A 21,822-nucleotide genomic window follows, 5' to 3' on the forward strand; every position below is an offset into this window, starting at 1 on the left:
TATTTTAATTTAATTATTATGCATGGGATGGTTGGGATATGGGATATAGATTGAATTAATATGAATCCATATATAGTTAGCAGCTAGCATCTGGATCTGGATCTGGATCTCATCAGAATCATCACACAAATTCATACATGAAATTTGGAATCAATGATATATATATTACCGGGTCCCGCATGTATAAATATAATTGCAACTTGACATATTATGACAAGTCAAACTTTCATACACATATATATACCACTTTTCACCATCAAAGCATGACATTTTCATAACAAATTAAAAATAATTTAAACATCTGAGATGCTCACAACCACAATTATACTCTCTATCTACTGATTATATATATATATATATATAGGCATGTTTGGTTTTTGTTTTTGTATTATTATTTTGAGTAGGGTTAAAATGTATTATTAGTTTTGTGTTCTAACTATATCTTATATTATTATTTTTATTTTTGAAATTAAGTTGAAACAATCGATCAGAACCGCTCAACATGATCCATATATTAAAATGTACTCAGAGATTAAATTGTTTATGTTTTAGGTTGTTTGTTATTATTTTAGATAGGTACAAAATTATTATTTCTGGACTATCCAAAAACAGTAGTGATTTTGTAATTATCTAAACAATATTTAAAAAAATTCAAAAAAAATATAAAATTTGGCCTCTAAACATATATAATATGGATATCATGTTGTCGATCGAATCAACTGTTTGAACTTTAAAAACATAAAGGTTTGAACACATAAAAATATGAGGTATGGTTGGAATTAGGGCTACACAAAAAGTTCGTAGTTCATGATTTGATTTGAGTTTGATTCAGGAAAAGTTTATAATTAATTTGATTCAAAATTAGTTCGTTTTGAAACAAATCAAACCAGTTAGGTTCAAATCTTATTCAAACTCAAACTCAAACTGGGTATAGTTCATTCGAAATTAGTTTGTGAACTATTTAGTTTTGAATCTCAAATAATGCAACTAATGGCTTCAACAATCAATCTTTAATAATGTAGGAACCAAACTTATATCATAGCTCAAAATTGTTAATATAATGGTAACTTATAATACAAAAAATGCTTCAGCAACGTAACAAATTAACAATGGGAATAAGTTTCATCTGACTAGATTCATGCTGTGATTTTAATCAATTTATCAACGTAAAAGGTAAGAAAATTTTGGGTTGTCCCATAATTCATCAGTATTAATTTGTAAAAGGTAAAAGGTAAAATAAAACCGCGTGAGTTTTGTTCCGTGTGAAAAAAACTAATGCATAAACTATCGGTGGCTGTCAAAAAAAAAATCCATAGTTCGCGATTCGATTGACTTCAATTTAATTAAAAAAATATAATTAATTCATTTTGAAACAAATCAAACCAATTCAGTTCGAATCTTATTCAAATTCAAACTAAAATTAAGATAAGTTTGATTTTGTTTGATTCGTTCGCAGCCCTTGTTGGAATACCCTCCTCTCTTATTTTATTTTTTTTTATATAGTGAAATTAAATACGGGTGGAGAGATATCTCTGTCCGAATTTTTTGTCACCACAATATGTTGACATGCATGACCCCATATGACATGACATGACATTTCAGTTTTTAAATGAATATTCAATCGAATCAAAATTATTGATGACCAAGCCTCTATGGACGAATATACATATGTTGTTTTATTTATGATTATATTTAATTCTGATTCTTATTTTATTATTTTTTGTGGATTAATTATTGTGATTCATAAAAAAAAGAAAAAGATTCTAGCTGTGATGATTAATTATTGTGTCTCATAGACAGACTATTATTGTCCACATAACATTATATAAAAAAATAAGATCCTCTTATTTTATTTTATTTTGTTGTTTCTTTTTTCTATAAAGAAAAATGTCATCAGAATTTTTATTTTTGTTCTTTTATTGTCTATTATAAAATTGTCTTCTATATTGAGAAATATATAAAATTATTGGTAAAAATAATTATGAAATTTAAACAAATTATTTTTTATTAAAAAGAAAAAGAAAAAGAAAAAGAAAAAGAAAAAGAAGATGATGATAATGATAATGATGTTAACGATGATAAACTCAAAAGAGAGAATATAAGAATGAGATGCATCATAAACTCTAGGCTGCAAAGGGGGCCACAAAACGAGGCTAGGTTAAATGCCACGTGCCACACGTGCATGGTTGGACTTAGACTTGCTTTTTTTTCAAGAAACTGATAGCAGCTATGAGAGAGAGAGAGAGGAAAGAATTTTGTGTGCAGTTTGGCATCTGTGGAAGCAACGAAATGAAGTGGTGTTTGGGGGACAAGCAACAGATCCAAGTCTATTAGCCGAAAGAATAGATCAAGATGCAAAACTCTGGAATATACACTGCTAAAGGGTCAACATACTGGTACCCGGTGTTTACTGTTACATCTTAATTTTCTGGAGAATTGCAGGAGGTCACATGCAGAAGGTCCCGCATATATGTTACCAATTCACTGAAAGAATAGTTGAGTGTCTGTTGCATGTGCTTGGTAAAATAAATTTTTAAATTTTAATTTTAATTTTTTTTAATGTTTTTAAAATAATCAGAGAAGGTGGTATGTTTAGGATGGGACTAGAATGATGTTTAGATGGGACTATATCAATTTAGGATTTAGGATGTTGTAATCAAGCTCTATTTATTCAATATAGTTTGGCAGCCTCTGCCAACATTCTCAAAAAAAAAAAAAAAAAAAAAAGAGAGAGAGAGGGGTTTCAAATTCTCAATTAAAGAGGATCAAACGAACTGGGAAATCCAATGGACGTCACGATGGATTTTGGTCCGTCCGATCTGCTTTAAGATTCAAGCATACTAGATATGAATGAATATTAAAGCGAGCTTGTACGAATATTGAAATGACGTGTTCAGATCTTAAAGAGGATTACACGAACTGGGAAACCCAATGGACGTCAGATTCAAATTATCTCCAAAATAGAGAGAGCAATTTGAGTACTCTTGACACCCATCAAACTCAAATTAAGTCCAATGAATTTTCAATACGTCAAATCTACTTTAAAATATGTGCATATCTGCTTTAATATTTGTGCAAATTTAATGTGCACGGATTTTAAAGTAAACCAAACAGAAACCCATCCAACTTAAATTTGAATCTAACAAAATATCGGAACCAAATTTCTCCCAAAAACAAAACCCTAATCCATTTCTTTTACCACAATTTAATCTTGAGTTACACACTATCATTGTATTAGTTACAAGTAAGCAATAATTATTCAATGCATGTTCCTGCACCGCGGAACCAGAAATTTATATAGCGAATGCTGAATTTAGTTTAAAAAATAACAATATTTAACGAGATATATTTTAAGACGAAACATATTTGTGACTTAATTTAAACAAATTATAACATTTTATTAATATAGCATAAATTACACATGAAATTTTCAATATATATTTTTTTTATTATAGGGTGAATTTAGCTACCTCTAAATCCCCTTAATTTAATCAATGAGGTAGTGATATGTAAGTATATATAGACAATGACACAGAAGATCCTTGATTAAGCTGTTTGAAGATAATCATTGATCATGTTTTCAACACTTGTAATTACATTTCACTGTCCAATAAAAATTCAAGGATGTAGAGTTGTACACGCAAAAACACAACATATATATATTAATATTAAAAAATAAAAAATATACATGGTAGATAGATTGTAGATACCAATTTCAAAACTACTCATTAAAAAAATTATAGAAGATACCAACCAATGAGTAATTAAACTATGATATCATATAAAAAAATATTTTTTTATTTAATATTTATTATTACTATATTTATCTATTTTTTACATTTATATTGTTAGTGATTCTCAACCTTTATAAGTACCCTTAATTATATAACTTTTAAGTTGATAAGCGCGCTCTCTCTCTCTCTCTCTCTCTTTCTGCTAATTAATGCATGACTCCTGTTTGTACGTAGGCGGCTCTTGAATTCAAATCACAGCTGGCAATCAAATCCATATCCACTTGCAATTTTTGTTTAATATTCCTCAAATAATGGAAGTGTTCACTTAAGAGGAGGGTTTCAATGGCTCTCGTGACCGTTATATTTCATAATACCTTATATTTTATATTTTTATTTTTAAAATCTAAATTATTAATTCTAACTGTTCAACATGATATTTATACTAAAATATAATTGAAAATAATTTTTTATAATTTTTGAAAAAAATTTACTATTTTTTAAAATGAGTTGAAAATTACTGTTTTTTTAACGGTCCAAAAACAGTAATTTTGTACCTATCTTAAAAATAGTAAAAAAAATTTAAAAATTATAAAATTTCATCACTAGGCATATCATATTGAGCGATTCGGATCGACAATTTAGACTTTGAAAACAAAGATATAAAATATGAAATATAATGAGATATGAAAAACATGAGGCATTGGAACTCTCCTCTTCATTTAATTAAATTATTGGTATATATGTATCATTGTATATATACATTTTGAATGAGTAGGGACCACACGTCCACACCACAAGGTCTCTTTCTCTCTATATTTTATCCATTTTTTCTGAATTTATCTTTCAATTTTCAATAAGAATTATTTCAAGTCTTCCCATTTCCCAGTTCCCACGAGTTAGGGAATTCGTATCCTCTGAGATATCTCAAACTTTGCGTGACTTTATGGAAAATCCCAACAGTTTAAATACGTTCTACACGAATCTCAAAGCACACAATAATACTGAACCCTACATCAGCCCGAATAGGAACCGGACACGTCGGTCACGCAAAAGTTGAGATATCTCAGAGGATAAGCACTCGGCGGTAGGCACCTCACCTCACCTCTTATTAGCTTAGCTGCTATAGAACCCAGTGCTATCTATATAAAAGAAAGGAACACCAAACAAAAATACCCAAAAGAAAGAATCTAGAGAGAGATTTTGAAAATCTATCTCTCTCTCTCTCTCTCTAAAATAAGCACCGATATTGGCGCCTTGACCTTTGACTCTACAACTCCAACATCCATCCCTCCCAAATCCCAAATCCCAAATCCCAAATCATAAATTGTTTTGTCAAATTGAAGTTTCCATCTTTACATTTGGAGCTAGCTAGAGTTGAATTTGATCCTTGGCACATTGGTGGTGCTAAGGAATTCAATTGATTTATTAATGGAGTATTTTGCGGGGTTAAGAGGTGTTGGAAGGAATTACACAACTGGAATTAATGGAGAATTCGATGCTTTGACGAATTTTGTGAGCTTTTTGTTCCAAACTAATGGCGGCAATTCCTACGTCCATGTTTGGCCTGTAAGTTTTTCTTCTTATTTTCTTTCAATTCTTTTTCAATTTTTATCTCCTAGCCTCCTCAACAGATTAATGTTGCATGCATGTATACATTATATGCATGCATGCAGCTAAGTTATTTAGTTGGTAATTGTTGGTTGTAGATTGGTTAATTCAACTTTAGTTTCAATGAATTTTCACTTACTGCAACTAAATTTAAATTGTTTATCCATAGTTCTACTCTAAATCTCCAGTGAATTTCACAACTTGTTAGGGATCATATGTCACAATTTAATCATTTTCATTTCTCCATAGTCTTTTTAGATATGAAGTTAATCATTGTTATTTTATTTTATTTTTCCTTAAAAAAAAAACAAAAAAAAAGAGTTGGTGAAACAGGAGTTGCAACTTGTTAGAGACTTAATTGATAGAGTTGGTGAAACAGGTGTTGCAACTTATTTTTACAGCTTGTTTAGTTGGTAATTTTTGGTTAAATAAAGTTGGTTAGTTTATCCATAGTTGTACTATGAATCCTAGTGAATTTCACAACTTGTTCTCCTTAGATCTAAATAAAGTGAGACTAAATTTATGGTGTTGGTAAAATGTACAGGAGATGGAATTGGGGTGGAGAATAGTGCTAGGATCCATTATTGGATTCTTCGGGTCTGCGTTTGGAAGCGTTGGCGGAGTTGGTGGCGGTGGCATTTATGTGCCAATGTTGACTCTTATTATTGGCTTCGATGCCAAATCATCTACCGCTATCTCAAAATGTATAACATATATATACTTCTTCTTCTTCTTTAAAGCCTTTATTTCAAAACAATTTGGGATAGGTTAGAAATGAAATCTAACTGGAATCAGCAACACAGGGACTTCCCATGAGGTCACCCATCCTAGTACTAGTCTTGCCCATTTCGTGAGGGTTTTATTTCCATAAAGAGACTGTTTTTTACTAGCTTGAGACAGGCTATGTAGAAACTACATTGGCGGAGTTATATATACTACAAATTAATTTTACTATTTTATTTTTTTATGCAAAATCTTTATTATATTAAATTTGTGATGAAGTAATTAATGTTATCCATTAATAATTGATTGGTAATTAATGAATGGTAGGTATGATAATGGGAGCGGCAGCGTCAACAGTATATTACAACTTGAAATTAAGGCATCCGACGTTAGACATGCCAATCATAGATTATGACTTGGCATTACTCATTCAACCCATGCTTATGTTGGGTATTAGCATAGGAGTTATTTTCAATGTCATTTTTCCTGATTGGTTGGTCACTGTTCTCCTCATTATCCTCTTCATAGGTATAATTCAATTTTCTTTTTTGTACTGTTTAACCACCTGCTGGTCCCAGAACTGTACCATTATGCAACCTTTTGTGTTTTATCTTGTCTTGTTTGGGTAAATCTTTTGGTACCATTCCACTTACTGAACGAATTGATCTGGCATCCATGTGAATTGTACCAGGATAGGACAGCACTTGGAACTGTAAGGCTCTTTATTCTGTAGGGGTTTTGTTTGACCAAGTTTATTTGGATGAAGCTTAAATTCTACCCTACTTTTTTTTTTTTTTTAAATCTTATTTGCTTAAACTGAAAAATTTTAGGGACATCAACCAAGGCATGTTTGAAAGGTATTGAGACTTGGAAGAAAGAGACAATTATATTGCGGGTACTATTACAGTAGTGTTTGTTTGTTTTTCCATACAGTTTGACACTTTATCATTGCTGAATTTTGTAAAATTTGAAATACATCATTATTTATTTCTTTATTGATGTATGTATGGCTTATTTCAGGAAGCTGCTAATAAAGAGAACAAAGGTAACGATGCAGAATACAGAGTATTGCCTTCAGGTCCTAGTGATGGTGCTTCAAACAACAACAAGGAACTACTAGATCCAGAGGTAGAGGAAATTATACATCAAATAATTAGGCAAGGATTCATAAATGGTTTTTTAATATGAAAAAAAATTGTTTTTGTTCAAGGTTTCGATTATTGAAAATGTATGCTGGAAGGAGTTTGCCCTTTTGATGTTTGTGTGGTTGGCATTCCTCGCCTTGCAAGTCACAAAGGTAATTAATAAATTTTGAAAGAGCGCTCACATGGTTTACTAATCTAAATTAGTTGTCAATTTCATCATTAATTAATTTAATTATCTGTTTATGTGCAGAACTACACATCAACATGCTCCACATGGTACTGGGTCCTCAATTTCCTCCAGGTAGGTACCAATCCTCTTGTTTAATTTTAGAATCTGATTCTTTCAAATATGATTGTGCAAAGAGGATCTTAATTTTTTTTTTTTTCTGAATGTGACAGGTACCAGTGTCACTGGGGGTGTCAGGATATGAAGCGGTGAGCTTGTACCAAGGGAGGAGAATTATATCATCAAAGGGATCTGATGGCACAAATTTGAAGGTGCATCAGTTGATTATTTATTGCTCTTTAGGTGTTGTTGCCGGTATTGTCGGAGGGCTTTTGGGCCTCGGAGGTGGCTTTATCATGGGCCCACTCTTTTTGGAGCTCGGTATCCCCCCTCAGGTATGTTAACTGTTTCTTTTTTTCAAGTATGAGCGTAATATTTGAGAGAAGTACATAATATATTCTTCTATTTTTTAGGTATCAAGTGCTACGGCAACATTTGCAATGACATTCTCATCGTCAATGTCTGTTGTAGAATATTACCTTCTTAAGCGGTTCCCCATTCCCTATGGTGCGTGCTTTACATTAATTAAAATTAAATTAACAAAATGGAAATGATAGTATGAACTGATGATTTCAATGTTTATTCTTTTGTTGTAGCCCTATATTTCATTGTGGTGGCAACCATAGCTGCTTGGATTGGGCAGCATGTTGTGCGCAAATTGATACACTATTTGGGACGTGCTTCTCTTATCATTTTTATCTTGGCCTTTACTATCTTTGTTAGCGCCATTTCACTCGGTACGTTTAAAAACAGACACATGTTTTATTTTTGTATATCTACTGTTTCATGTATTTTTTTGTGACAGTTTGGTCCAAACTACTGGTATTTATCCTTTGGTATATACATAATATGCAGGTGGAGTTGGCATTTCCAACATGATAGACAAGTTCCATAATCACGAGTATATGGGATTTGATGATCTTTGCAAATACGATGCTTAGAAGCGAACAATAGATCATTATTTAAGCGAACGTTACATTTGGATCCCTGAAAAATTTAGATTTTTGGCATTGTTGTGTGGTGCTTGATCCACCCAGAGAATAAAATCAACAAGGTTTGATCTCGATTACGGGCAAAATTTCACTTTCCATCCGAATTTTTTTTTTTTTTGGCTTAAATTTATTTATGGATGTAAACCGAATTGAAATCTTGTTTTAATGGTATCATCAGGTTGAAAAATTGTGTAAAATAGGTAATTAATTAGATAAATATATCTAGTTACAGTTTTGTCAGAATCTGTGTTTGGAGTAATATAATACTGGTTAGCCAGTGTTTGTGTCTCCTACTTGATACAGAGAAAATGTCAGCATCAACTTCAATAGTGCTTGTAAATGGTGAACCCACAAAAAAGGTCTCTATATGGGTCTATGCCCAAGGCTATCTATCATGTATCGCTCATGCTTTTTAACATATATAGCAGTCCATGTGTTTCAATCGGTGTTGTGCAAAACGTCTGTTTAAGCTGATTAATTGGTTGATTAGTTGTTAGCAGTTTGTTACAGATTTTTTTCGACTAATCGGCTGTGTTGTGCAAATCGTCCGTTCAAGTTGATTAGTTGTTAGCGGTAATTAAACTGTTACGGATTTTTTTCAACTAATTGGATAACTCTACTGATTAATTGGCTGATTAGTCGTTAGCGGTGATCAAACTGTTACGGATTTTTGTTTACTAATCGTATGACTCTGCTAATTAATTAGCCGATTAGTCATTAGCAGTGATCAAACTGTTACGGATTTTTTTTTAATAATTGTCTGACTGAGTCATGCTTTTTAACACTACTTGGCTCAGTGTTTCAACTTTCAAATGATGACTGAGTCCCACCTTTTTTTAACACTATACTGTGCTACCCAATCACAGCTAAGATCACTGAGTCAGTACATGTGGGCACCACACCATTGATAACCAAAATTGGGTGTCAGAGAACGGACTTTAACTCAATAGGGAATAGGAATGGGTGTGGGAATCAAGAAACATAATAGACAACTTTTCATTCATTGGTGAAGAACATAGAAACAAAAAAGTTGGAAGGGTGAAAACATAAACTTATTATCATCCATCACTACATATTTCATGTAATGTTTCCATTTTACAAAGTCATTAAAAGATTCGACAAGATTGGGAGACTTTATGCACAAAATTAATCTTGTCGAATACCTTCAAACAATAAACAAATTTTGAAGGTATTCGCAAACCTAATGCCGCACGGTGAAATTTTAACTAGGCAAATTAATTGCAAAACGAAGTGTGTCGTGTGTGCGAATTGTCCTGTGGAACAACCTTACATCTACATTTCCTATGTCAGTACATGGAACTAACCGGATCCTGGAAGATGAAAGCGGGTACTATGATACAATAAACAATCTACACTAGAAGTTGTTGACAGATAGTATCACATCAAACAATAAACAAATTTCTATGCTAACAAACTACTCGGCAAAAATACTTTCAAAACTGGTGCATCAGACGCAACCTCAGCTTCATCCCCATGTTTAATCTTATAATAAACATGCGAACCGTCAATATATACCATTCCTTCTTGACTGTACCAAGAAATAACCATACGATCATCGGGTTTGATAAACCCGTGCAAAAATGGGATGTCAAGTTCCCGTGGCATGATCGGTTCTCTCACCATGTATTGAAGGTCAGGCATAGAAATATGCATCGGGATTCCCCCTGCCGATTGCATCGCAGCAGTAGATCCAGTAGCTGTGGAAACCCTGAGACCGCTTGATCGGCAATTGATTAAATGTGACGTTTCACCGCATTCTTTCTTGATTCTACATATAGAGAGAGGAATTTGTTCAAACCTTTCAGTCTCTCAAGTGAAGTTAAAATTTACCAGTAAAATGATACAGAAACCTGAAAGAGAAGCGAGATACAGAAGAAGGGCATGGATGCGCCATCAAAATATCGTTCAACGCAAAACTCGGTACTTTTGCATGATTTATTTTCAATGATACCCTTGACAGTTCAGTTGGTGTTTTCTTACCTTCTAGTACCTCATCCAGCACCTGAGATAAAACAAAATATTTAACAGCTGAAATTCTGATAGATTACTTTAGAAATGATCAAGGGCAGACGCAGGATTTCTACTAGGAAGAGACAGAAATCGGGTTCAAATAGCTTATAGGATTCAAACTCATTAACTAATGAGATACTAGATAAAAAAACAATAAAAATATCATACTCTTACATATTAAAAAAAAAACAAAGTTGGCATGGACCTGTAAATTTCTATAAAATTCTATAAAACAACACAATTTCTCATTAACAGCGTTTTTGAACTGGTCTGGCAAGATTTTCAGTTCCAGAGAGGGACAAAGTGGTACCGAATCTGTATTTTTCCACTGAATTTCAAAATTCAGAAGGAGCGGTCGCCCCCCTCTGGCTCAAGATGGGTCCGCCACTGACAGTAGAAATGATTCAATTTTACCTGTTCAAAGTTTGTTCTGGTAGCAGCACAAAGATAACCTGTGCTTCTTGTAGCATCGAATTCCTGACTGAGTTCCTCCACCTCGAGAGAATTCGTCGGATCAGAATTAACACCCAAAACAGGGACAGAATCATCAATGAAATGGCTTGCTCTAAGAAGCGTGCCGTCGCCACCGACGGTGATGACGAGATCAAAATGGCGAATGGATTGAGAGAGATTGTTACGCATCACAAGTTGCCATTCAGGGAACCTTTTCTCTATAATGGTTGTGCAACGGTTTATGGTTTCCTTGTGAACCCGACATCTGTCGTCTAAGTACCTCAAAACCTGAAATTCTAATTCTCTTAATATTGAAATTGATTTGATCAGAATTTGAGAGAGAAATCTTGACCTTGTTTGAAGTTGCAGTTCGGGGAGGATAGACGTCTAACGGTTTGAACAGCAACAGCGCTCGCCCCATCTTCGCCGCCACCGTCGCCATTCATCCAACGATCGATCGATCAATCATTAGATAGATATCTAAGCTAGAATCCATACCTCTGAGGTAACAGAATATTTCCATTTGGATAGTAGCCGTCCGATAGGAATCCGAGCCAATCCGATCCGAAGTAGAATGAACGGGAATGCTTTAATAATCGTGCGGATTCTGATTAGATGGTCCAGATTCAAACAGAAATGTAGTGTTACCTTGGTGATTCGAATTCATCGAAGCTAATTAATTTGTTTGCGGCCCGCCTAAACAAAAAGGCCTGGGCCCGGCCCAGATAGCATATGGTATGGGCCTAAGTCGCAGTTAAGAGTTCGGAGCAACCCAAAAATTTCTTAATTCTTTGAAAAGAAATTTTGATGAAAATTCATTCATAAGTTAAATAGCAAAGCATTTACTATCCATTGACCGTCGGCTTGATATTACATCATTGTTTCCTATTGAATAAGCTCCGTACGTACGTACTCCTCATCTACAGGCTTTAGGGTTTAGAAAGAGAAAGATAATCAACACTAGCTCAATGCTAATTAAGCTCTCGGATGAAATTTGTTCATTTCTTCATTTTACACATTAATTGTACTTGTACTTGTAGATTATATATCCATATATATCAACATAATTTTCATATTTTCAAACACGCAATCAGAGCATCCACATCAACGAATGAAATTCAACAGCCCTCGTTGCAGCATAATTCTCGAGACTGTTCTCAATTATCATACAACCGTCGAAAATTCAAATGATGAACAACATCTTACTTAATTGATGTCAAAATACTTTTTCTATTTTTAGTATAATGTCCTCAGCTTGTAATATTTTCCTTTTTTTTTTTTCTTTTTGTAGCATATATGACGTCTAGCTAGTCCATTTGATGTAATTAATCGTGTCCATTTGAGAATTGTTTTTTGTGTGGCCCAAAATCAAGATAATTAATTTCAATTTTGTTAAGTAATATATATATATATATATATATAAATAGGTTGGTTAGTCATTTTGTACACGATTGATTGGCACACCCACACGTACGGTGAGAATGAGAAGCTAATTTGTCCTAGGAAACAAAAGCTCGATGAAGCTGTCGCATCCAATACAATCAACATAGTCGTCTCAAGAGGCATAATTAAATTAAATTAAATTAAATTATTCAAATCTTCATAGTGAAAATGATATACATCAAATTTAACAGTTTTATTTTAATATTGTAGTTTCAAATTTCAATTTATTAATATTTAAAAAAAATAAAAGTATGATACAGATATAAGAAATAAAAACATTTAAAACCCCCCCTCTTAAATAATTTCTTCCTTGCTAAATAAAAAACAACTACCAGAAATATAAATATGATTATGAATAAAAAAAAAAACAGCTGGCAGAAAAGTAGATAAATGAGGCAATTAGGATGTCGCTTTCACTTTCAGTTTCAAACAAATTTAAGATATTTAGTTTGAATAATTCAATACATGGATGGAACCTTTCCTTTCCTTTCCATTCCATGCTAAGAAAAACAAAAAGAGGGCATGTGATGTGAACAAATCCAGCTCCAAGCTGCTCAATTCCAACCACAATCAACACATTATTAATTTCTTTCTCACCATCATTTTATTATTAAATAATGATTCCATTACACAAATAAAAAAACTTTAAATTTTATTCATATTCATAATACCAGATAAAAAGATGCTTTATTAAATACCAAACATTATATGTCAACCTCAAATTTGCATTAATAAATTACACTTGAAGAACAAAACTTATCTTCTTTTATTATTAAATTAAACTTTCAATTGTTTTTTTTTTGTGTGTGGAAAAAGTTAGTAATGTTAAGCTAATTTTGAATGAAAGGCTTTGACTCATTCAATAATTGTTAGGTAATCACTTGAAATAATGTGGTTAGACTATTATTCAAGTGCGTAATTAATTATAGGTTGTGTGTTCAAATGTCGTTGTTTTCTTCCCTCCGTACCATACGCCTTTAATTTAAGATGTGTGTGTATCCAAAAATGTGATTTAAAATGTTCAATATTCGTATGTTGGATAATTAACAACTAAATCAATAATAAAAAAAAAAGTGTATGCTTCATTTTTGCATCCATAAAAAGTTGGAATTTTGATTTGATGTTCATAAATGCCCAATATTATTTTTAAATTAATCAGACAAGCCGAGAAGCCCTTTTACGATATTCTTGGATAGAATAGGATATAGGTAATTTATGTGTACATTTTTATGTTTGGCAAAATTGCAGGGGAGACGTTAGCAATTTTTAACTATTACAATATTTAGTGATGTGAGAAAAAATTTCATGCACTTCATGTTTTTATTCTTTATTAAATTTGTATTAATTGAGATAAATAATGAAGAAAAATAGTTGAATGATAAAATAGATATTTAAAAGATTTTTTTTATCAGTGCTCAATATTGTGATAGTTTAGCTCAAAATAACACTTTTTTTTGTTGTTCGTGTTATATATATAAGACATAAAAAAAAAACGATGGAGGACATTTCAAGCCTCCACAAAACAAAAACATTAATTATTTTGTATTTGGGTTGGTGGGACCTCAATTGATTATTATAATTGTTATTGACAATGATTGTTGTTTAGTATTTAATTACCATACTCATCAACTCAAGAAAATATTATAATCTACGCACTAAAATTCAACACGCTTTACTTCCACAAGCAATGTATTTGTGTTGAAAAGATAAAAGTTAGTTTTTTTTTTTGAACTTGCTATTTTAATTAGAGTCTTGTTGTTCTCTTTCCATAATTTCACATAAACTCGCATCCATTATATTGTCAACGGGAATTTCATATATATGTCCTCTAAAAATCTTGAAATTACGTATTTTTCTTTGTAAAATTCAATAATATCATATTTACCCTTATAAATTTTAAAGGCACAAAAATTTATTGTCTTTTATTTGGAACTCATTTTAAATGTATGAACTTCTCATTTTATTTTTTATTAGAGAAGTAAGAGAAATATGTTGCATTTTTTATGGGTACGAGAAATATACAGTCTTCTAATTGATCAGTTTGTATGGGCAAATGATTCATTTACACATGAGTATATGTTTATATGTGACTATGTATGTGACAAAAGTAAATAAATAAATAAATCATTTATTCTCACAATTTGGTCAATCAGAAGGCTTCACATTTCTTTTACGCATGTTACATATTTTTTTCAATAAAAAATGAAATGAAAAGTTTAAATTTAAAATCGAGTTTAAATACAAAAATAATTTTGTTAGTTTCTAAATTTAGAAGCATAATAAATGTGATTTATAATAATAAAAGAGACAATAGGTAATTTTATTATAATAAAACTTGCATTAATTTTTTGAAACATTTATTCACCAAGTAAAATATTTAATTACGATAATGCGAAGTGGATGGAATACACACACACCAAATGGATGGAATAATATTTGTGACAAGCCTGAATGAGTAGTTCAACAGGAAGCGGAAAGTAAAAACACCAAGCAGAACTGACGACCATAGTGACAATGAATTATTCGGGTTCGGTTTCGGCGATATCAAAAATTTCATAATTCGGAAAATAATGCAGGAATAATTTAGAAATGATTCGGAATTATTCGGACCAGAGATCTTAAACGTGCAAGGGAGAAAAAAAAAAAACCAAAAAAAATATATTACGGAAAAAAATTCAGAAAAAATTCGTGAAAAATTCGGGAAAAGTTTGTAAAATTCACGAATTATTCGGGTTTAATTCGGTCAAAGTTTGGTCAACCGAATAATTCGGCGTTCGGTTCAGCATCACCAAAAAAACGAATTATGGGTATAATTCGGGTATAATACGCGAATCTTGTCATGCTGATTACATACATGAGAACACAGAAGAGTTAGCCACAGAAGAACCAACCGAGAGGAAAAATGATATGATATCGGCACAGTGCGTATCCTCTCAAATATCTCATATTTCCCGTGACCGACGTGTCCGATACCTACTCGAGAATAGCGCTGGGGACCAGTTTTATTTTTTGCTTTGAGATTCGTGCGGATCATAATTTAACAGTTGAGATTTTCCAGAATGTCACGCAAAAGTTGAGGTATCTCATCATATAGGCTCCCCATCCGACAGTTCCTTTTTCCCCACTATATATAAATAAACAAAAGAAAAGAAAGGGATTAGGTTTTGTCCAAAGGACATTGGACAAGTTTCATCCAAATCTAAAACTTAAACGTCCAATTCGTATTAAGATTCGTGCAAACATATTTCAAACTTAATAAATTTCATGGCTCCGAATCTTAATAAATTTTGATGCAAATCGGACAGTTTTAGTCTGTTTTAGATGAGAGTTTATCTATAGCCGTTTGTTCATAATCCCCACCCAAAACAAAAGAAAAGAAATAGAAAGAAAGAAACAGCATTCGCTTCTGAGCTGTAAGAACCCTCTCTCTCTCTCTCTTTCTCATGGCAACAGCAACAGCAACAGCAACAGCAACTGCTTTACCTTTCCATTCGCATTAGAAGAGAAGAAGAGAAGAAGAGAAGAAACGGTTACCAATTCATCATGGCGAGTCTCTTTCGCGACCGAAGCGATGCCTCTTCTCGCCGCGAATCCCTCAACTCGCCACTCCGGGACTCAACTGAATCCTCAACCAACTCTCTCCCTTCTCCCTTTGGCACTCTTGCTCTCCAGTTATCCGATCCAGATCTCCGCGATACTGCCTACGAGATATTCGTTTCCGCTTGTCGCACCTCCGCTGGCTCACGGCCACTCACCTACACGCCGCAATCCGAGCGTTCTACATCAGGATCTCCTTCCCCTTCCTCTGCTTCGTCGGCGTCTCCTTCATCGAGTTCTCCTTTCCTGCAACGGTCGCTCACCTCAGCTGCGGCGAGCAAGATGAAGAAGGCGCTGGGTTTGAAGTCTAAGAGCGGCAAGGGAGGGGATCCGAATAAAACTCCTACGAAGAAAGCTGGTACTATTGGGGAACTGATGCGGATCCAGATGCGGATTCCGGAGCAAGCTGATGCCCGGATCCGAAGAGGATTGCTTCGGATCGCAGCTGGTCAGGTTAGATCTACTTCTTTCTTTCTGCTTCTGCTGTTTTTTTCATTTCAGCTTCCCAATTTGTTCACACTTCTTCTTTTACAGTAAGTATACTAATTAATACTACTACTGTGTTTGAGTACACTCAACTCAAGTTCGAATTTAATGTGAAGATGAGATCTGTAAGAATTCCCAGTAGCAACTCACTGAATTTCAGTGTTTAATTTAATGCAATTCTTGGCCAATCAACATATATACATCATGTATGTATTAAATTGTACTAATTTAATATATAACTTCTTATTTTTCTCAGCTGGGTAGGCGTGTAGAGTCGATGGTTTTGCCTCTAGAACTCTTACAACAGTTCAAATCTTCTGACTTCCCGGACCCACAAGAGTATGAATTATGGCGGGCCCGCAACCTGAAAATGCTTGAAGCGGGTCTCCTTCTTCACCCGTTAACCCCTTTGGAACGATCTAACCCTTCAGCCCAACGTCTCAGACAGATATTACGTGGTACTGCAGAGAGGCCAATAGAGACAGGCCGCAACACTGAGTCCATGCAAATGTTGCGCTCTGCTGTTCTCTCTCTGGCAAGTCGTACCATTGACGGCTCTGGTTCCGACACATGTCACTGGGCTGATGGGTCCCCGCTCAATCTTTACCTCTACCAGATGCTTCTAGAGGCTTGCTTTGAGGATGATGGTTCATTGATAGATGAAGTAGATGAGGTGCTAGAGTTAATAAAGAAAACCTGGATTATACTCGGTATCACCCAAATATACCATAATCTATGTTTCACTTGGGTATTGTTTAACCGGTATGTCTGTACCGGTCAAGTGGAGACTGAGTTACTGCTAGCAGCTGACACGCAACTTGCCGAGGTGGCAAAGGATGCAAAGACAAACAAAGACCCAGTCTACTGTAAAATTTTGAGTTCAACACTTACTTCCATTATGAGGTGGGCTGAAAAGAGGCTATTGGCCTATCATGAAGCATTTAATGCAAGTAATATTGAGGCCATGCAATGTATAGTTTCATTAGGGGTGTGTTCGGCACAGATATTGGTCGAGGATATATCACAAGAGTATAGGCGTAGGAGAAAAGGAGAGACTGATGTGGCAAGAACTACCATTGATACATATATAAGGTCTTCTCTGCGTACCGCTTTTGCTCAGGTAATTTACCAGTATTGTCTGTAGTAAAAGTGGAATGTAACATAAGAAACTTCTTTTCATTTCATTTAAATAGTAACTGATATCGTGATATCCTAATGCTAATACACTTTTCACATTTAAATAGAGAATGGAAGAGGTTGATTCAAACAGAAGATCGAGCAACAAGCATCAAAATACCCCTGCTCCAATGCTCTCAATTCTTGCAAATGACATAGGCAATTTGGCAAAGAAAGAGAAGGACCTTTTTAGTCCCATATTCAAGAAATGGCACCCCTTAGCGGCAGGTGTGGCAGTTGTGACTCTGCACTCATGTTATGGAAATGAACTGAAGCAGTTCATATCAGGTCTGGCTGAGCTTACGCCAGATTCGGTGCAAGTGTTGAAATCGGCGGATAAATTGGAGCAGGATTTGGTTAGCATAGCAGTAGAAGATTCCGTTGATAGTGAAGATGGTGGAAAGGGGCTTATTAGAGAGATGCCGCCTTATGAGGCTGAGATGGCTATAGCCAATTTAGTCAGAGATTGGATCAAGACTCGTGTTGACCGCCTCAAGGAGTGGGTTGACCGCAACTTGCAACAAGAGGTCTCATTCTCTCTATACTTCTTTTTGCATGAACACCTTTTGAGTTCTTAAACTGATTAGTGACATATAGCAGTCCTTGTATTGCTACATACACAAAGCAAATTAAACTGGTACTACGGATCCAGTCCATGCACAAACAATATTCTCATTAGCCTTACATACATAAATGATGAACCTTACCTTCATACAAAAACCCCAATTTAATTTCCAAAAAAAAGGCCCACTTTTGCAACGACTCAATTGGTTTTTAATTTGTTAAACATTTCTTATATCGATTTTCATTTGGATTATAAAAAACAGACATGGAACCCTGGGGCAAATAGGGCAAATTGCGCCCCGTCAGCAGTGGAGGTGCTGCGCATAATAGATGAGACATTAGATTCATATTTCCAGTTGCCTATTCCCATGCACCGAGCCTTACTCCCTGACTTAACTCTTGGTTTAGATCGCAGCCTTCAACACTATGCTGCCAAAGCTAAGTCTGGTTGCGGTAAGATTTATATTTTTTTAGAGTACTTCTTTATTTGTGCCAAGGCTCACTTTAGGAAATTAGCAATAACCTCCATTTAAACAATTAGTTAATGACAGTGTTTGACTGTTTGTAGGAACAAGAAGCACTTTTATACCGGCGCTTCCTGCCTTGACACGGTGTGAAATTGGCTCAAAAATATGGAAGAAAAAAGAAAAGCCGACCCAAACACCTCCAAGGAGGCGATCTCAAGTCGGGTCAATGAATGGTAGAGATTCGCTCAGCCTCCCCCAGCTGTGTACACGCATGAACACCATCTATCATATCAGGACAGAACTAGAGAACCTCGAAAAAAAGATCAAGACCTGCTTGCGAAATGTTGAAAACGCCCATGCCGACATAACCGATGGGTTGGATATGAAGTTTGAGTTATCTCTATCTGCTTGCCAAGAAGGGGTCCAAAGCCTGTGCGAAACAACTGCTTACAAAATTGTCTTTCATGACATGAGCCATGTACTGTGGGAAAATCTCTACCTAGGTGACACTGCCTCTAATAGAATAGACCCGTTTATCAAGGAACTTGACCCGACACTGGAGGTCATTTCAAGCACAGTTCACAACCGGGTTCGTAACCGGGTCATAACTGCTTTAATGAAGGCCGCTTTTGATGGGTTCTTACTCGTGCTCTTAGCGGGGGGCCCACAACGCGCATTCACCCGTCAAGATTCACAATTTATAGAGGAAGATTTCAAGTCTTTGAAAGCTTTGTTTTTAGCAGATGGAGATGGTTTACCAGATGAAGTGGTAGAGAAAGCCTCGTCACAGGCTAAAAATGTATTGACCTTGTTTCGGGCCGATAGTGAAACCCTAGTGGAGAGCTATAAAAGACTGGTTACTGCAGCTTTCGGGTCTGCTGCAAGATCTCGGTTCCCACTTCCACCCACTACCGGCAACTGGAGTCCTAATGAGGCTAACACAGTTTTGCGTGTTTTATGTTACAGGAATGATGAGGCTGCTACCAAGTTTCTAAAGAAGACTTATAATTTACCGAAGAAGCTGTAATGTGAGGTCAGTTTTATTTGATATAGTTTGTTTACGGGGTGGTGCTTTGTGTTGTAGGAATGATTGATTCTTTAGTTGTAGGTCGAGATATTGTGGGGTGTTCATTAATTCGGCTGTTATATAAATATATATTTTTGTACTTTGTAATATTGATGATCATCTCTCTCTCTCTCTCCCTTTTTATGTGTATTTTTCTTCATTAATTGTATCAATTAATTCTGTGACAGAGTGTTTGTGTATGTGGAATGAGATCCCTTGTGAATAGTTTTTAAGAGCATCTCAATTTGACTTTCGTGCCGGGTTAGATTTTTCGATACCTTTGTTTTATTATTTTTGGGTAAGTGTCAGTTTGTAGATTGATTGATCCATCCATTTTATTACTAAAATGGATATGAAACCGTTAGTTTTTTTAGATTGATTGATGTCACTGATATTTTTTAATTTTTAATTGGCTGTCTGTTTGTAACACATATCAAAGATGGAGTGATATAGTCACAGCTAAATACTGCTTTTTGGGAGGGGTGTTTTCTTAAACGATGTACGGTTATATAAAATTGTTACATGCACTTGTTGTACAGATTGATACATGCAAGTCTTCTTCTATGTTTTGTAATGATTTTTAGAAAATTAGGTATGAGGTGTATTTTAGATACCCAGTGTGTAGTTTATGTAACTCTGCTACCAACCTCAAAAGTAAACTTCTAATTTCATGAATGAATAAATAAAAAATGGAACGCCCACCGTGGGGCTCGAACCCACGACCACAAGGTTAAGAGCCTTGCGCTCTACCAACTGAGCTAGACGGGCTTTTTATTTTTAATTTCACTGAGTTCCTCTTAGTAAATAATCACTGTTTACTTTTACAGTCGGCGCTCAATCAACCACATCATTTATTTATTTAAAAGAAAACATCTGGTGTTATTTTATTTATCATTTGTCACAGCGGAGATCCATTGTGACAAGTGACGAGTAAAACTAAAATCTAACAATATAATCATTATGTGTGTACAAATATCATGTTATAAGATTTTATGCAAGTTTTATTGTATACAATACTTCGAAATTAACAATCCTTGATTCATCATCAAACAAAACTTCAATTGCATCAAGTTTAAATTGTTTGTCTATCTCTATGCCAGTAATACTCCTTGTAAATTTACTTCTTAATTTTAAATATTATTATTCATTTTTTTTCAAATATATATTATTAAAATTTAATGTGATGTTCATATTACTAATTCATTGAAAACCATTGTCATATCACCAAATAAGAAAGCTTTGATGAGTTCTTTCTTTCTTTCTTCTTTTCTTGAGGGGTTAAGTCATACAATTTAATTTAATTTAATTTAATTTCCTTCAAGCCATGATATTTTGTTTCAAAGAAAGAAAACCCTAGTATCTCATCAAGCTTGCTAATTCTAAACAATGCATATGCAAGTTATCTGGTTTGTAAATCTGACACACAAAATCAGCTAATGAAACAAAGAGCAGTTTAGGCTGCTATAATTAATTAATTAATTATCATATATATTCCTAATTGCTATCTACTAGTTGTAGTTAGGCCTCCACTGCTCCAATTCAACCAACTCCAACTTGCTGCAGGTGCACTTGCGCGCAACTTTCAGAACTTGGGTCTCCGGCACAATCTGCTCAGGTGAACCTTCTCCTGTAGTAGTTACATAAAACGGCAGTTGCAGCAAAGCAAGCATAGTTATATAGTTGGAGATGAAACAAGGAATAGAGCTAATTTCAAGTTTGAGAATAGTAACTAACCCAACTTTTGGTTGAGTTAATAGAATAGTGAACTATCCATCCAAACATCGAATAGCTCAAAATAATAGTGCTATTCGCAGGTTGGTGCTATTCTTGTTCCATCCAAATGCACCCGAAAGGAAAAGGGAAGAAATAAGAAACAGACCTCAGTTTCATCATGATCATATCTCATTAGAAAGAGACATCTACAGCCCCTGATATCATGTTGCTTCCTCTCTATCTCAATTACATGTGCATCATAATGTACTGCTTCATTACTTCCCTCCTGATATATATATTTTTTTATTTACAAACAGATTTTCTAATGGTATCTAGCC

General features: G+C 34.3%; 4 protein-coding genes and 1 non-coding gene across 9 annotated transcripts in view; 2 read left to right on the top strand and 3 right to left on the bottom strand.

The window, feature by feature from the left end:
• Positions 1 to 21,822, bottom strand: part of SHH1 (SAWADEE HOMEODOMAIN protein) — a 72,284-nt gene that overhangs the window by 48,374 nt on the left and 2,088 nt on the right. For 2 of the 4 annotated variants that reach the window (XM_078297509.1, XM_078297510.1), the window contains exons 8-9: positions 21,651 to 21,770; positions 21,321 to 21,398 (exon numbers count right to left, since the gene is read on the bottom strand). In XM_078297509.1, coding sequence (XP_078153635.1) covers positions 21,354 to 21,398; positions 21,651 to 21,770 — 165 coding nt within the window. In that variant the 3' untranslated portion in view covers positions 21,321 to 21,353. Of the gene's footprint in view, positions 1 to 21,132; positions 21,399 to 21,650; positions 21,771 to 21,822 lie in introns of those variants that run through there. The other 2 variants (XM_078297511.1, XM_078297508.1) reach the window with 1 other exon arrangement.
• Positions 4,938 to 8,728, top strand: LOC144548792 (Sulfite exporter TauE/SafE family protein). Of its 2 annotated transcripts, XM_078297506.1 has the most exons (11): positions 4,940 to 5,300; positions 5,887 to 6,046; positions 6,393 to 6,593; positions 6,896 to 6,960; positions 7,086 to 7,193; positions 7,276 to 7,362; positions 7,461 to 7,511; positions 7,610 to 7,831; positions 7,910 to 8,003; positions 8,093 to 8,233; positions 8,352 to 8,728. In XM_078297506.1, the coding sequence occupies exons 1-11, from the start codon at positions 5,163 to 5,165 to the stop codon at positions 8,435 to 8,437; spliced, it is 1,353 nt and encodes a 450-aa protein (XP_078153632.1). In that variant the 5' UTR covers positions 4,940 to 5,162; the 3' UTR covers positions 8,438 to 8,728. The 2 variants fall into 2 exon arrangements, with proteins under 2 accessions (XP_078153633.1, XP_078153632.1); XM_078297507.1 differs by lacking the exon at positions 6,393 to 6,593 and having other exon boundaries at positions 4,938 to 5,300.
• Positions 9,823 to 11,451, bottom strand: NADK3 (NAD(H) kinase 3). Its single transcript, XM_078297684.1, has 4 exons — positions 11,325 to 11,451; positions 10,934 to 11,260; positions 10,360 to 10,511; positions 9,823 to 10,277 (listed from the first exon to the last, which is right to left on the bottom strand). The coding sequence occupies exons 1-4, from the start codon at positions 11,412 to 11,414 to the stop codon at positions 9,911 to 9,913; spliced, it is 936 nt and encodes a 311-aa protein (XP_078153810.1). The 5' UTR covers positions 11,415 to 11,451; the 3' UTR covers positions 9,823 to 9,910.
• LOC144548899 (elongation factor Ts (DUF810)) lies at positions 15,838 to 19,876 on the top strand. Its single transcript, XM_078297617.1, has 5 exons — positions 15,838 to 16,465; positions 16,755 to 17,618; positions 17,743 to 18,201; positions 18,502 to 18,691; positions 18,807 to 19,876. Exons 1-5 carry the CDS (start codon positions 15,959 to 15,961, stop codon positions 19,730 to 19,732), a joined length of 2,946 nt encoding a protein of 981 aa, XP_078153743.1. The 5' UTR covers positions 15,838 to 15,958; the 3' UTR covers positions 19,733 to 19,876.
• TRNAK-CUU (transfer RNA lysine (anticodon CUU)) lies at positions 20,467 to 20,539 on the bottom strand. Its single transcript has one exon. It is a non-coding gene; the product is annotated as a tRNA-Lys (tRNA).

This window comes from Carex rostrata, chromosome 34 (genome assembly GCF_964058835.1).
Source record: "Carex rostrata chromosome 34, lpCarRost1.2, whole genome shotgun sequence".
In the NCBI taxonomy this organism is placed as follows: Eukaryota; Viridiplantae; Streptophyta; class Magnoliopsida; order Poales; family Cyperaceae; genus Carex; species Carex rostrata.